At 40.9% G+C, this 15,037-nt stretch overlaps 1 protein-coding gene across 1 annotated transcript in view; it reads left to right on the forward strand.

The window, feature by feature from the left end:
- The first annotated feature begins 2,990 nt into the window (after positions 1 to 2,990).
- The window catches only part of CAPN14 (calpain 14), a 74,766-nt gene continuing 62,719 nt past the window's right edge, over positions 2,991 to 15,037 (forward strand). Inside the window, exons 1-9 of the mRNA XM_007938893.1 lie at positions 2,991 to 2,995; positions 4,563 to 4,833; positions 6,400 to 6,464; positions 6,751 to 6,758; positions 7,234 to 7,352; positions 7,460 to 7,596; positions 8,734 to 8,908; positions 9,476 to 9,538; positions 10,738 to 10,823. Of these exons, the coding sequence (XP_007937084.1) occupies positions 2,991 to 2,995; positions 4,563 to 4,833; positions 6,400 to 6,464; positions 6,751 to 6,758; positions 7,234 to 7,352; positions 7,460 to 7,596; positions 8,734 to 8,908; positions 9,476 to 9,538; positions 10,738 to 10,823 (929 nt within the window). The remainder of the gene's footprint in view (positions 2,996 to 4,562; positions 4,834 to 6,399; positions 6,465 to 6,750; positions 6,759 to 7,233; positions 7,353 to 7,459; positions 7,597 to 8,733; positions 8,909 to 9,475; positions 9,539 to 10,737; positions 10,824 to 15,037) is intronic.

Consider the following 15,037-nt stretch of genomic DNA (forward strand, 5'->3'; position numbering starts at 1 on the left):
CCTATTTTGGTCATGTTGTCAGAAGGGACCATTCCCTGGAGAAGGATGTCATGCTTGGTAGGGTGGAGGGTCGATGAAAGAGGGGGAGGCCTTCAACGAGATGGATTGACACAGAGGCTGCATTGATGGGCTCAAGTATAGCAGGGATCATGGAGCTGGCACAGGATCAGGCAGTGTTTCGTTCTGCTGTGCGTGGCATCGCTATGAGTCAGAGACGCCTCAACGGCATCTAACAACAACAACACAACCATAACATCCCTGTGTTCTATTCAAATGACTGCCTCTTGGTCTAAATGCAGGTTACTCATGAGTACAATTAAGTGTTTTGTAATTTTCATTCTTTACAACTTATTCATAATTTGTCATGATCCACAAAGTTCAATGTCTTTGCATAGTCAATAAAACACAAATAAGCACCTTTCTGGTACTTTTTTCTTTCAACCAAGATCCATCTGACATCAGCAGTATTACCCATCTTCCCATGTCTTCTTCTGAATCTGGCTTGAATGTCTGGCAGTTCTGTGTTGATATACTGCTCCAACCAGTTCTGAAATATTATTAGCTAAATTTTACTTTTATGTGATATTAATGATACTGTTCAGTAATTTCCACCTTTTGTTGGGTCACCTTTCTTTGGAATGGGAACAAATATCCATCTCTTCCAGTAGGTTACCCACATAGCTATCTTCAAAATTTCTTGGACAAATGAATGAGTGCTTCCAGCATTGCATCCATTTGTTGAAACATCTCAGTGGGTATTCAGTCAATTCCTGGAGCTTTGTTTCTCTCCAATTCCTACAATGCAGCTTGGAGTTCTTCCTTCAATACAGCTTGGACTTCTTCCTTCAATACAATTGGTTCTTGATCACATGCTACTTCTTGAAATGGCTGAACATCGACAATTTTTTTTTTTGGTACAGTGACTGTGTAATCCTTCCATTTCCCTTTGGTGCTTCTTGCATTGTTCAATATTTTGCCAACAGAATCCTTGCAATTAGAGGCTTGATTTTTTTTTTTTTTCAATTTTTTAGCTTCAGAAATACTGAACATGTTCTTCCCTTTTGGTTTTCTAATTGCAGGTCTCTGCATGTTTCATTATAATACTTCACGTTGTCCCCTCGAGCTGCCGTTTAAAATCTTCTGTTCACCTTTTTTATTTCATCATTTCTTTCATTCACTTTAGCTACTCACCATTTAAGAGCAAGTTTCAGAGTCTATTCTGATATTCATTTTGGTCTTTTCTTCCTTTTCTGTCTTTTTAATGACCTTTTGCTTCTTCATGTATGATGTTCTTGATGTCATCCCACAACTCATCTAGTCTTCAGTCACTGGTGTTTAATACATCAAACCTATTTTTCATATGGTCTCTAAATTCAGGCAAGATATACTCAAGGTCATATGGTGGTTCTTGTATCCTTGTTTCAATCTTCCTCAGCTTCAACTTGAACTTGCATATGAGCAATTGATGATCTGTTTCATAGTCAGCTCCTGGCCTTGTTGTAACTGATGATTGAGTTTCTCTATCACTCTTTCCACTGATGCTGTCAATTTGATTCTTGTGTATTCATTCCATATCTTTTTTCCATTCCATCTTTTCACGTGTATAGCAAGGGTCATGTGTTTAGAATAGTTTATGTTTTAGAAAAAAAGTATTTATAATGATTAAGTCATTGGTCTTGCAAAATCCTATCATGTGGTTTCTGGCACCATTTCTTTCACCAAGGCTTTATTATCCAACTACCCATGCTTCTTCTTTATTTCCAACTTTTGCATTCCAATCACCAGTAATTATAAAGATATCTTGATGGCATGTTTGGTCAATTTAAGACTGCAGAAGTTGGTAAAAGTCTTCAATTTCTTCATCTTTTGTTTTAGTGGTGGGTGTGTAAATTTGAATAATAGTAGTATTAAACTGGTCTTCATTGTAGGGATATGGATATTATCCTATCTTTGATAGCATCATACTTTAGGATAGATCTTGAAATGTTCTTTTTGACAATGAATATGACACCATTTCTCTTCAATTTGTCATTCCTGGCATAGTAGATCATATGATTGTCTGATTCAAAATGGCCAATGTCAGTCCATTTCAGTTCACTAATGCCTAGAACATTGGTCTTTATGCATTCCATTTAATTTTTGACAACTTCCAATTTTCCTAGACTCATATTTTGTACATTCCACAATATGATTACTAATGAAAGTTAGTAGATGTTTCTTCTCATTTTGAGTTATGACTCATCAGCAAATGAAGATCCTGAAAGCTTACTACATCCATGTCATTAAGGTCAACTCTAAGGAGGCACCTCTTCCCCAGTGATATTTTGAGTGCCTTAGAGGGGCATACCTTCTGGCACTATATAAGACAATGTCTCACTGCTATTCATAAAGTTTTCCAGTAACATTTAAGACAGTCTTTCACTGTTATTCATAAGCTTTACAGTGGCCATTTTTTTCAGAAGTAGATGGCCTGTTCTTCTTCCCAGTCTGTCTTAATCTGGAAGCTCTGCTGAAACCTGTCCAGAATGAGTAACCCTGATGATATTTGAAATACATAACTTTCAGGATCACAGAAAAACACAAGTTACACACAGTACCACAAACTGATAGATGAGTGGTAGGACTTCAGAATACTTCTTTTAGAATAAGTTAGTTTTTGTGCCATTGGCCTAATTCTGAAATAAAGAGGTGAGAAGATTTTTTGATGAGCGTTTTGTTCTCTGAGCCTCAAGGGGTATAAAGCTTGACATAAGATGCAGTGTTTTCAGCCTTAGAGAGAAGCCCAGGGTGTGACTCACCTGAGTAGAAAGGACATGAGCTTTGTTCAACTTCTGAAGCCAAGAGACTATCTGTCATTTGTCATGCATGTCGCAAGCAGGGGACGAGTTTTGTTCAGGCTTTAAGGGAAAAAATTGAAAGAACTTCACTTTGTGTGGCCTTGTGTTTCTTTTTAAATGTAAATGTGGTAGAAGAAAATTTTGAGTATGAAAATGTGGTAAGATTGGAGGAAGTTCTGCCTGACAGTCCATATTAGGAAGAAAAATTCAGAGGGAAACACAAAACATGAGTAGCAGCTTTTGGATCTCTATAATCCACCATTAGGAGAGTACTGGGTCTTGTCTCAGGAAGTGTGTATACATCTGTGACAAGTAACAGTAGTTGGAGATCAGGCTGCCGTAATCACAAGAGAGGTATGGGCATGAGACAAACCACATTCCGCCAGGGTGATCCTATGGGAAATTACAAGAAGGTGCTAGGGCAGAAGAGGCTTCTGCTAATGAGTCCCTCAGACTTGAGCCCAAAATAGGGTTCATGGATAAATCATTCCTCAAACTGGTTGTTATCAGTTCATGCTGAGCTAGACATAAAACTGAGGGCAAATGTTTAGAAATTCACATAACAGTTAGACTAAATAAATAATTTTATTTCTGTTGAGTCTGGAAATTAAAAAGAGGAAATCTTGAATTTTGTGTACCTTTTAAATTTATTTTTCTGTTAATTCATTTTATTAAACATTTAAAAAGTATTAGTCAGACAAACTGGAACTAAAAATACAGATCCTTCACTAGTGATAATTTGAGAGACAAAAAGTAAAGGACAGTAGGGTGCATTTGTTCAAGGAAGTCATCAAGATTCAAGCTTCTTCCAGCATGTGACTGTTGTCCTAATGATTCCAGTATGGCTGCTCCATCTCCAGGCATCACATCTGCTTTCTAAGAAGGGGAAAGGAAGAAGGTCAAAAGTGGTGCCAGGTGAGGTTGTCCTTTTTTATTGGAGAAAACCACAGCTTTTCTAAAGGCCCCTCCCAATAGACTTTTACCTTCACCTCTTTGGCCAGGCTATATTGTGTGTCTAACCTGCTGTAGGGAGCTCTGGTGGTGTAGTGCCTAAGGCATTTGACTGCTAACCAGAAGGCTGGCAGTTCAAACCCACCAGCCACTCCTCAGAAGGAAGGTTGGGCAATCTACTTTCATAGTGATTCTGCATCAGAAACCCAAGGAGAGGTCACCATGAGTCGGATCTGACTTGACTCCAATGGTTTTTTTTTTTTTTTTTTTTTTTTTAACCTCCTGTAAGAAATCCTGGGAAATCAAGTTTTATAGTCAGATGAACAAAGCTGGGATTCCATTAATAGTAAAAGCAGGAGAATTGATCAGGTAGTAGGCACAATATGTGTGTGAATTTTTTTCTTTAACATAGTCAAAAAGTCTTCAAGGAAGGAGCTAGTGTTGAAAAGAATGTAGAAGGGGGAAAGCAAGTGTCATAGTCTTGTAAACAGACGTGGCCCTGTTATCGCAGAGCAGTCAGAGGCTCAAGATGGAGCCTTGAGGCAGGAGTGTCCATATCTTTCCCACAGGGCTTTGTTGCATGAGCTGGATTCCCCACCAGGACACTAATGACTTGAACATATACTCAAGGATTCTGGGATAAGACCTGAACCAACCACTTTTCTCACAGGTTATTTATCTTTCTTACCTTCTCTGCACATCCCTTCTCTCTCTGTGGAAATTGCAAAGCATAAACAGGAAGTGAGTCAACTGACCATGTGCTCTCCATTGCAGGAGCAGCAAACACAATCTGGGAAGACCTGTGGGGACTTTATCCTGCCGTCATGTTTCTGTGTCCATCTTTCCGAGGGAGAGGGAAGCTGGGGAGAAGTTAGCAGGAAGCTCTTCTCAACTCCCCAAACAGAACTACGAGGCTTTGTTGGAAAGCTGCCTGAGGAGCCAATGCCTCTTTGAAGATGACAGATTTCCAGCCACTCTGAGCTCCATTGGTTGTGGGCCCCTGCTGCAGAAGCTGCCACCCCGTTTGCAGTGGAAGAGGCCTCCGGTAAGGGCCGAGGAAGGAGCTTCTGAATAAAGTACACATGTGTCAGTCAAGACTCTCCTTCTGAGGGATCAGGGCTTTCTGGTACCAGGTCTTACTACCTCTCCACAAGAAGGAAACTGGATGAGTTTCCATATACCCATTTTCCCAATAGCAAAAGCAAAGGTAAAGATAGTCTACAATGTAGCTCTCCCTGAGCCCTTGCCCAAAAGAGTTGCTGCAGAGTAGCTGCAGCCAAAAAGAAATCAAGGTATTGTGCAGCCTCATTTGAGATGGCCAGGCATCTTGATTCACCACTAATATCACCTACCAGAGAGACAAGTTTTAACATACTCACCAATTAGAGCTCATGAAACATGTAAATTAAGAAACTATTCATTACTTTCTGAAAGTATTCTTCACATTACAAAATAATCAATAATTCATTTAAAAGGCAAGTTTTTTAGTGTTTTCAAATGCACTCCAGCTCCCCAAACTGGATTTACAAATCTGCTTTTAAGAACACAATGAGAGAACAGAGTGAAGTCAACCTATGCTACAAATTCTTCCCTTTCCTGTTCCCTGTTCAGCCATCATCATCAATACCTGCAGCCGCAGACCTATTAAGTCCTCTCTATATGTCAGTACCCAAGTGGGCGGTCGAGATTCCACTCTTTCTCTCAGAAAATCTTGGGAACTGTTGACATGGAGACTCTGTTACATACTTTGAGGGAGGGTGCCCATGCAAAGACTGAGGATTGAGTGTTTGCCATGTGGCAGAGACCAGCTGCCCACTCACTACTCCCACCCCAGCCCACATCTCAACATGCAAAGAAAAAAATCCCACTATATCAGGGGACAGGGGAGAGAGAGAAGTAGGGGTGGTTAAGGAGGACAAGAAAAATGAGAATACCCCGTAAAAGAAGTGCTTCCATACTCAGTAGAAACTATAAGAAAAGGCTTTTTGGTACAGCGCTATTTCTCAGTATCTCCATGAAGTTGTCTGACTACTGACTTACATGAGCCCTAGGAAGAAACAAGAGAACTTCATATATATAGTGTGAGGAACTTACATCCCAGATTTTCTGGGACAGCCCAAATTCCACATATATTCTGTATCTAAGAATATATAGAAGAAATCCCTGGGCGACTCAAAAAGTTGAGCATTTGACTACTAGCTGGAAAGATTGATGGTTCAAATCCACCTAGAGGCACTTGAAAGACAGGCCTGAAGATCTGCTTCTGAAACGTCATGATCTTTACAACCCTATGGAGCAGTTTTGGTCTGCACATATGAGGTTGCCATGTGTTGGAATTGACTTGATGATAACTAACAGCAATAGCAAGAGTATGGAATACTAAAACTAAGATCATGTTAAATGTTAAGTGTTCAGCTACTAACCAAAAGGTTGATGTTTTGAATAAACCCAGAGATACTTCAGAAGAAAGTCCTGGTAATCTACTTCTAAAAGATCACCGCCATTGAAAACCCTATGGAGTGCAGTTCTACTTGACAGTAACTTTGGTGGTGGTAGGTCCAGAGACCTTCTCTGTTCTCAGTCAGAATGACAAGTCTGTCTCTTCCTCCAGGAGCTGCACAGCAATCCCCAGTTCTATTCTGCTGGGGCCAAAAGGCTGGATCTGTGCCAGGGGTAGTGAGTAAGTGGGCAGAGCACCTGGAAACACACACCCAGCCATCTGTAAGCCTGTCTCAGCCAAAGCAGAATGAGATGGTAAAGAGGGAAGCTGAGAGATCCCAATGGGAGAGGGGATGAGCCACAAAAGGCTACTCAGCAGCAAACTGGGAAATCAACCTTGACCTCTGCTGGTACCTTTACAAAAGCTGATCCTCTGAGAATTAATGGGGATTTCATACCCAGGCAATCCTAGTTGTCAGCTCATAGCTCTAAATTTTATATTGGGAGAATATGTTCACTCTAGTTTCCACAGTGAGGTCCTTCTTGGAATACCACCCTCTAGAACTCTTCAGAATAGGATCCAAGCAGGTTTACCCTCATCTTAATGTTCTTTTTGGAATAAATGGAAATGACCCATGGCCATCAGGGAAGGCATGAGTATAATGATAGCCATTCCACATACAGGGAAAAGGAGTTTGGAAGGGGTGAGGCTTTCCCAGAAGAACATAAATAAGTTACAGAGACAGAATGTAGAAAAGCTTGGGTGTGTTTTGGTTCAAATTCTCAATGTTAAAGCATTCAGAAAGCTGGAAGCTGGTCCAGGAATATGATCCAGCTCTTGGTGTTGAGTGAACAATGTTCTCCACGTCCAATTCTGCTTCCTATTAGCTAGGATATAAGCTCAGAGAGGGAATCAGTTGGGACCCAGGCATTTCCCGTAGGCAACAGGTCCTCAGCAGATTCCTATAGACACCTGTAGAATGGAACCTTGCGCTGTCTGGCCTAGGAGACTGCTGGTTCTTGGCTGCTTTGCAAGCTCTGACATTGCACCAGGACATTCTGAGCCGAGTTGTTCCCCTGAACCAGAGTTTCACTGAGAAGTATGCTGGCATCTTCCAGTTCTGGGTGAGTGTCCTCCTGTCCTCAGCCTGCAAGGGGTCATATGAAAGAGGTTCACCTGGGTTATCTTCCACATCAGTGTGTACTCATCAGCAAGTACTCTCTTCATTTAGTTCTGGCAGTTTGGGAACTGGGTTCCTGTGGTGATAGATGATCGTCTGCCTGTGAATGAGGCTGGCCAGCTGGTCTTTGTCTCCTCCACCTACGAAAACTTGTTCTGGGGAGCTCTTCTGGAAAAGGCCTATGCCAAGTAAGACACCCACCAGAAATCTTTCCCATTTTCCCTCCAGCCCTCCTGTCTCTGTCTCTCTCTTACCAGTGTTGAGGGAGGAGAGTGGAAGCAGGTAAAGTTTATGAAGTAAGACACCAAGGCATGTCTCAATGAATATAAAATTGACATACCTATTGCTTGAACAATTTCTCTCAGAAAGATCAGCACAAGACCAGTCCCCATGAGGCAGAGGTTAAAGATGTCCCAAATGTCCAAACTACCATGCCACTCCATCATTTCAAATATTAACTCCTCCTCCCAGTAATTTCCCCCATCTTAGGGTTCTGTATTTCACTGTAATGCCTCACAGAACTCACAGACACCCAAGGGATCATCTCACATAGTAGTGGTAGAGGCTGGCAGGCTGGTGAGTCCCAGGTCTGTGAGTGGGTCTGGAGGATCCTCCCAATTCTTAGGGTTTGATGAACCTTGATCAGAAGATCAGATGACAGCTGCTGTCCCAAATCCGGGGGTGAGATGAGGATGAGCCAAAACACAGAACCAGAGCAAGAGGAGGGCGAACCTTCCCAGGAGATTCGTAGGTATACCCCCAAGGAAGCTAAGGGTGGTGGTTTGAATTATACCCTCCAGCAATGCAGGACTCAAGATACATTCCACCACTGTTGCTTCAACAGAAATAACCCAAGTGGATGGCTTTAACAATCAGCAGCTCAAGGCAAATCCCACACAGAGCCAATTGCCAATCATTATAGCCAATGACAACTACCAGCTGCCCAGCCAAGTTGATACCTGACCTTAACTACCACAGCACCCCAAACAGGCATGGATAATAGGATTTACAACACGTCACAGAATGGAGGACAATGGCTAGAAGGGCCACATCAAGCAGTTCACTGCATCTAGGGTCTCTAACTCCATCTGAACAACCATCCAGGAATTTTGCCTTTCTCTAATGGGTGGTGTTGTTTAAGAGGGGACATGAACCATGAGTGTGCATTTCCTTCTTTGCCCCTGGAATGGAAGGAAAGAAAGAGTAGCAGAGAAATGTTCAGAGAATAACAGAACAAGGGATTCATGATACCCATTTGGACTATCCCAGGCTACAGTATAAATGTCCTTTCCCTTCTCCTCCCATGTGTACTCCTTCCCTGGCAGGCTCTCTGGCTCCTATGAAGACTTGCAGTTTGGACAGGTGTCTGAAGCACTTGTGGACTTCACCGGGGGAGTTACAGTGGTCATCAACCTGGAAGAGGCCCCTAGAAACCTGTGGGACATCCTAACCCATGCCACCTACAATAGAACTCTCATTGGCTGCCAGACCCACATAGGGGTGAGACTGGGCTGGGAACCTGAAGAATGTCCTCCTCTCCTGCTCCCCTCCTCTGCATACATCACCTACCATTCTCTCCTCTACGTGGGCCCAACACCTCCACCCAAATGCTTGTCTAGATCAGCATTTCTAAGTCCTTGGGGCAGGCAAAGCCACAGGAGAAGAAAGATGGGTGAACTAACAATTATTAAGTTCCAGCTACATGCAAAGACTTTACATGTGCAATTTAGTAACAACCAAGAACACAGGGCTAGAGTAGGAAGCACTGTGTTCATCCTCATCTCCACAATTGTTCATTCATATGACCTCACACAGTAACATTCCAGTTCTGAATCTGATTTGTCCTCTGTAAAATTGGAGTGATAATCACTACCAGTGTGGCACACTGAGTTATTGAGACTTTCAAATGAGACCAAAGAGCTTTGAAAACTGTAAGGTAACCCTATGCTTCCCTCCCACTCTCCTCCTCATGAACTCTTTCTCCAGGCAAACAGCTCTTCCACTTACTCTTTGGAATAAGCCATACAGAGGACTGACCAGGATCTCTTTTTCAAATCTTTACAGAAGGAGAGGGTGCTGGAGAATGGATTAGTGGATGGTCATGCCTATACACTCACCGGAATCAGGAAGGTGGGTTGAACTAAGTCCTTCCATTTCCCCCTAGATTTCCTTCTCTCCAACCAAGACCTTGGTGGATGTTAGCATCTGTGACCAACCTTGGGCGGCAAAGTGCTTGGTGGGTTTTCCAGAGCCTGCCAAAGCAGATGGTGGGCTGTCCATGCCTCTGTACCTATTTCCTGGGCTGAGAGTGTGGGCACTATCCCAACCTCTTCTCCCAATGGATCAGCCCTCAGCCAATTGGCCATCCAGCCCAGCTGTGCCTCATTACCTTTCCCTGGTCTGTCAATGGCAGTCCATATAGCTGCTCTTCTCTCCAAAATCCCCATTTCTTCATTGCATACTCCTTTTCCACAGTCTCTCAGTATCCTCCAATTGCTATTTATTTCTCTTTTGAGCTCTACCAGGCATTTAAGGGAATATGGGTAAGGCAGGAGCCCTGCCTACAAAGAGCTTACAGTCAGGTATGGGAACAAACCACATTATATAATGATGAGGAAGCAAAGTAGAAACTGAGAGAAGAAAGTACTTATAAGGATTTGAGGAATACTAAGTTAGGAGAGATGGAGTCCACCTAGCTGGGATGAGGGAAATCAAGGAAAGCTTTATAGAAGAGTTGATATTTCAGTTGATTCCTGAAAGATGGTTAGATTTATACAAGGGAAGAAGAGCAGTCTTGCTTGAAGGAGCAGCGTGAACAAAGGTAGAGATAAGTCAGAAGGTTTAGTCTCAAAGGAACTCTCCTATTCTCCAGAGTGCCTAACTCTCCAAAATTCCAATTCTCTTTAAATCCTCTTTCAGCTTCTTGAAGCCAGCCTCTCCTTCTTCCAAGATCTCTAGCAAGCATGTTTGTTTGCTAAGAACTTTTTATTTATTCTCATACTTATTTAACAAAATTTATATAGCACTCACTACTTGCTGAATGGTATTCTAAATACCTACAAATATTAACTCACTTTATTCTTGTAAAAGCCCTATGAATAAGTATGATTATTAGTCTCATCTTATAAACCAGGAAACTGAGGAACAGAGATGGTAAGTAACTGGCCCTAGGTATCACAGGAAGTAAAGTAGCAGAGCCACTTTCTCCTTTACCAATTCTCCTTTGCTCTTTGAGCTGCCATTTCAAGGCCTCAGATGCAGGCCTTAGGCTCACCCAGATATTTGGAATACTTGAGGTTGACATTTAAACTGCTTCTCATTTTGTGCAGGTGACTTGCAAATATGGGCCCAAATATCTAGTCAAACTGTGGAACCCCTGGGGGAAGGTGGAATGGAAAGGAGACTGGAGTGACAGGTGAACTTCTGGGATTGACTGGGAGAGTAAGAAAGGAGTAGGTGAAGAATTTAAGAGAGGCTACAGTATGAAGACAAATTCAAATGTGTTCTTCCTTTTGTTTCAGGCTGGGGCAGGAAAGCTTTCAGACTGTGATGATCCACCCTCACATTCATAAAATGTTTTCTAGTATATAAACTGCTTTCTCACTCCTTAGAATAATTCAAACTAAAATTCATTGAAGGAGCTCTGGTGACATGGTACCTAAGGCATTTGACTGCTATTTATTGAAGGATTGCCAGCACTATGCTAAGGCGTTTGAGTTATTATCTCATTTAATCTTGCAAACAATGTTATTATAAGGTAGATAATTTCAATCCTCATTTTACTGATGAAGAAATGATGCTTAGATTAAGTGAATTGCTTAAAGTTCTACAGTATGACTCAAACTGAGAACTTTTGGTGTTCCAATCTAGTGCTTCCTGACAGAGTTCAGGGCACCCTGGGGATTATTGAGTCAATGATAGACAAATCTGGATTGGCCCCTACACTAAGTGAACTTTTAGTGACTTCTGGGTTTTCTGATTATATGCTCACATTTAGGTTATTTGTTTCTGCCTAAGGGCAACCTTAAAGGGGTATAGGCTTTTCCGGATACTTACTGGCTGAAGGATGCAGGCAAACAAACAGACAAACAAAAAACAAACCAAACTCACCTCTGTGGAGTGGAGTCCAACTCATAGTGACCCTTCCTTGGGTTTCTGAGGCAGTATGTCTATGGAAGTAGTTGCCCAGTCTTCCTTTTGAGGAGTGGCTGGTGGGTTTGAACCACCAGCCTTCTGATTAGTAGTCAAATGCCTTAGGCACTATGCCACCAGAGCTCCTCATGGAGGCAGTGCAGGTAGACAGGGAGTCATTATCCCTCTCATTATGTTGTTGTTGTTGTTGTTATTTGCCGTAAAGTTGGACTCAACTCATAGTTACCCCTCCTTGGGTTTCTGAGGCCATGTCACTACGGAAGTGGATTGCCCAACCTTCCTTCCGAGGAGTGGCTGGTGGGTTTGAACCGCCAGCCTTCTGGTTAGCAGTCAAGTGCCTTAGGCACTATGCTACCAGAGCTCCTCCTCTCATCATAAAGATTTAAAATACTTAACCCTGTATAACACTTCAGAGTATATAAACATGCCCACATACTATTTTATCACTTAATCATTTTTATAGGTGAAAATACTAAGGCTCAGTAAAGTAGGCTGAAATTTACACCTGACAGTTTGTGCTGCTTTATATTTGTTATATGTCAGTAAAAAGAAGAGAGTTGTCAGAAGTACTGGGTCTAAGTGGAAAACTGGCATCCAAAGAAAATATATAAGCTTTAAAGTGCTATGAAAACATCACATCATATTGTTGTTAATAGTGATTTGAAGTATTAATGTTAAGATAGATAATGGGTTAATTTATAGCTTTATTACTTCTTACATGTATGCTCTTCAGCAACATTCTCTCTCTCTCTCTCTCTTTTAAAGGTTTTATTGTGATTTGGGTGAAATTTTACAGAGCAGATTCATTTTCCATCCATACACATTGTGTTTCGTGACACTAATTATAATCCCCACAATGTAACAGCTCTCTTCCCACATCCTCCTTGTCATTACCCTTTCTCTGTTTCTTTACCTATGCATTTCTGCCTACCAAGCTTTCTCCCTGTGCAAATGCTTCCCTTCTGACCTCCCATGTTTAACTGTTCTAAGGAGCACATTTCCCTGGTGTAGTTGTTCAGCTTGTAGGCCTATTTATTGTTTGGATGAGAGTTAAGCCATGGGAATGAGTCTAATTCCAAAGGGTGAGGGCCATAGTCTCAGGGGTTCCACCAGTCTCTATCTAACAAGTAATCCTGGCATTTTTTTTATGTTTTTGAATTTTGTTCCATATTTTCTCCCATTCTATACAGGATCTCCAGTTTTGATCCTTTTCTGAGTGGTGGGCATTGGTAGCCAGGTACCATCTGCTTCTTCTGGTCTCAGGGTCACGTGGGCTGAGGTTCCCATGGTCCATTCAGCCTTCAATTAATTGTTTCCATGCATTTTTGATTTTCCCTCACTCTTTTTTGCTCCAAACAATGAGAAATCAATTGTTGTGTCTTTGATGGCTACTTGCAGGCTTCTAAGATTCCAGTCATCTTAGGCAAGTTTCTTAATGTTTATAGGTCAGAGGTGTGGTGAGGACTAAATAAAATGATGTTTTTCTATTCCTCAGTGTCCAATCTGCTACCAATCCCATCCAGTGTATCTTTCATTTCAGATAATACATTTTTAAATTCTATAATTTTCATTTGAATCTTTTTTATCTTCTAGTTGTCTCCTTATTATGTTCATATTTCCCTATAAATCCTTGAGAATATGGAGAATATTCATAGCAACTCTGTTTTAATATCCTTATCTGCTAATTTCTTCATCTCTGTCATTTCTAAGTCTACTTCTATTGATTGTTTTTTATCCTGGTAATAGATCACATTTTCCTGCTTCTTCAGGTCTAATTTTTTCTTATTGGATACTGTTGTTGTTAGGTGCCGTCAACTCAGTTCCAACTCATAGCGACCCCATGTACAAAAAAACACAACACTGGCTAGTTCGGCATCATTCTCATAATCATTATATTTGAGGCCTTTGTGGGAGCCACTGTGTCAATCCATCCCCTTGAGGGTCTTCCTCTTTTTCACTGACCCTCTATTTTACCAGACATGATAGCCTTCTCCATTGACTGGTCCCTCCAGATAACATATCCAAAGTTTACGAGACTAAGTCTCACCATCCTCACTTCTAAGGAATATTCTGCTTTACTTCTTACACCACAGGTTTGTTCATTCTTCTTGAAGTCCATAATATTTTTAATATTCTTCATTAACACCATGATTTAAATGCCTCAGTTCTTCTTCAGGCTTCCTTATTAATTGTCTAACTTTTGCATACATGAGGTGATTGAGTCAGGCACACATTAGTCTTCAAAGTGACATCTTTAACACTTTAAAGAGGTCTTTTGCAGCAGATTTGCCAACACAATACTCATTTGAATTTTTGACCATTACTTCAGTGGGCTTTAGTTGTGGATCTAAGTAAAATGAAATCCTTGACAACTTCAATCTTTTCTCCATTATGTATTGGTCCACTTTTAAGGATTTTTGTTTTCTTTATACTGAGGTATAATCCATACAGAATTCTGTAGTCTTTGATTTTCATCAGTAAATGCTTCAAGTCCTCTTCACTTTCAGCAAGCAAAGTTGTGTCATCTGCATATTGCAGGTGGTTAATAAGTCTTCCCCCAATTCTAATGCCACATACTTATTAATATAGTTCAGTTTCTTGGATTATTTGATCAGCATACAGATTGAGTAAGTATGGTGAAAGATATAATCCTGATGCATACCTTTCCTGATTTGAAACCATGCAGTATACCCTTGTTCTGTTCAAATGACTGCTTTTGGTCTATATACAGATGAGCATAATTAAGCATTCTGGAATTCCCATTCTTTGCAATGATACCCATAATTTGTTATGATCCACACAGTTGAATGCCTTTGCATAGTCAATAAAACACAGGTAAACACTGTACTGTTGTTCTTTCCTTTCAGCCAACATCCATTGGATGTCAGCAATGATATTGTCTTTCCACATACGCTTCTGCATTTGGCTTGAATTTCTGGCAGTTCTCAGTCTATGTTACTGCTGCAACCTTATTTTAATTATTTTCAGCAAAATTCTACTTTTGTGTGATATTAATGATATGGTGCAAAAATTTCTGTTTTCTGTTGGATCACCTTTCTTTGGAATAAGCATAATTGATTCTAATTGATTGGCCAGTAGTTGTCTTCCAATTTCTTGGCATAGATGAGGGAGCACTTTCAGTATTGCATCTATTTGTTGAAGCATCTCAGTTGATATTCCATTAATTCCAGAACTCTTATTTTTTACCAATGCTTTCAGTGCAGCTTGGACTTCTTCTTTTCTGATTAGTTCTTAATCATATGTTACTTCCTGTAATGTTTGAACATTGATGAGTTCTTTTTGGTGCAGTGACTCTGTGTATTCCTTCCTTATTCTTCTTTTTTTTTTTTGAATATTACTTGGCTATATTACACCATTACCACTTTTTTTTTTTTTTATTAGGATTTGGGTGAAGATTTACAGAGTAAACTCACTTTTCATACAGCAGTTCACATATACTTTGTCTCATGTCATTGA

Source organism: Orycteropus afer, unplaced genomic scaffold, assembly GCF_000298275.1.
Source record: "Orycteropus afer afer isolate SDZICR_OR568_19922 unplaced genomic scaffold, OryAfe1.0 scaffold00054, whole genome shotgun sequence".
In the NCBI taxonomy this organism is placed as follows: Eukaryota; Metazoa; Chordata; class Mammalia; order Tubulidentata; family Orycteropodidae; genus Orycteropus; species Orycteropus afer.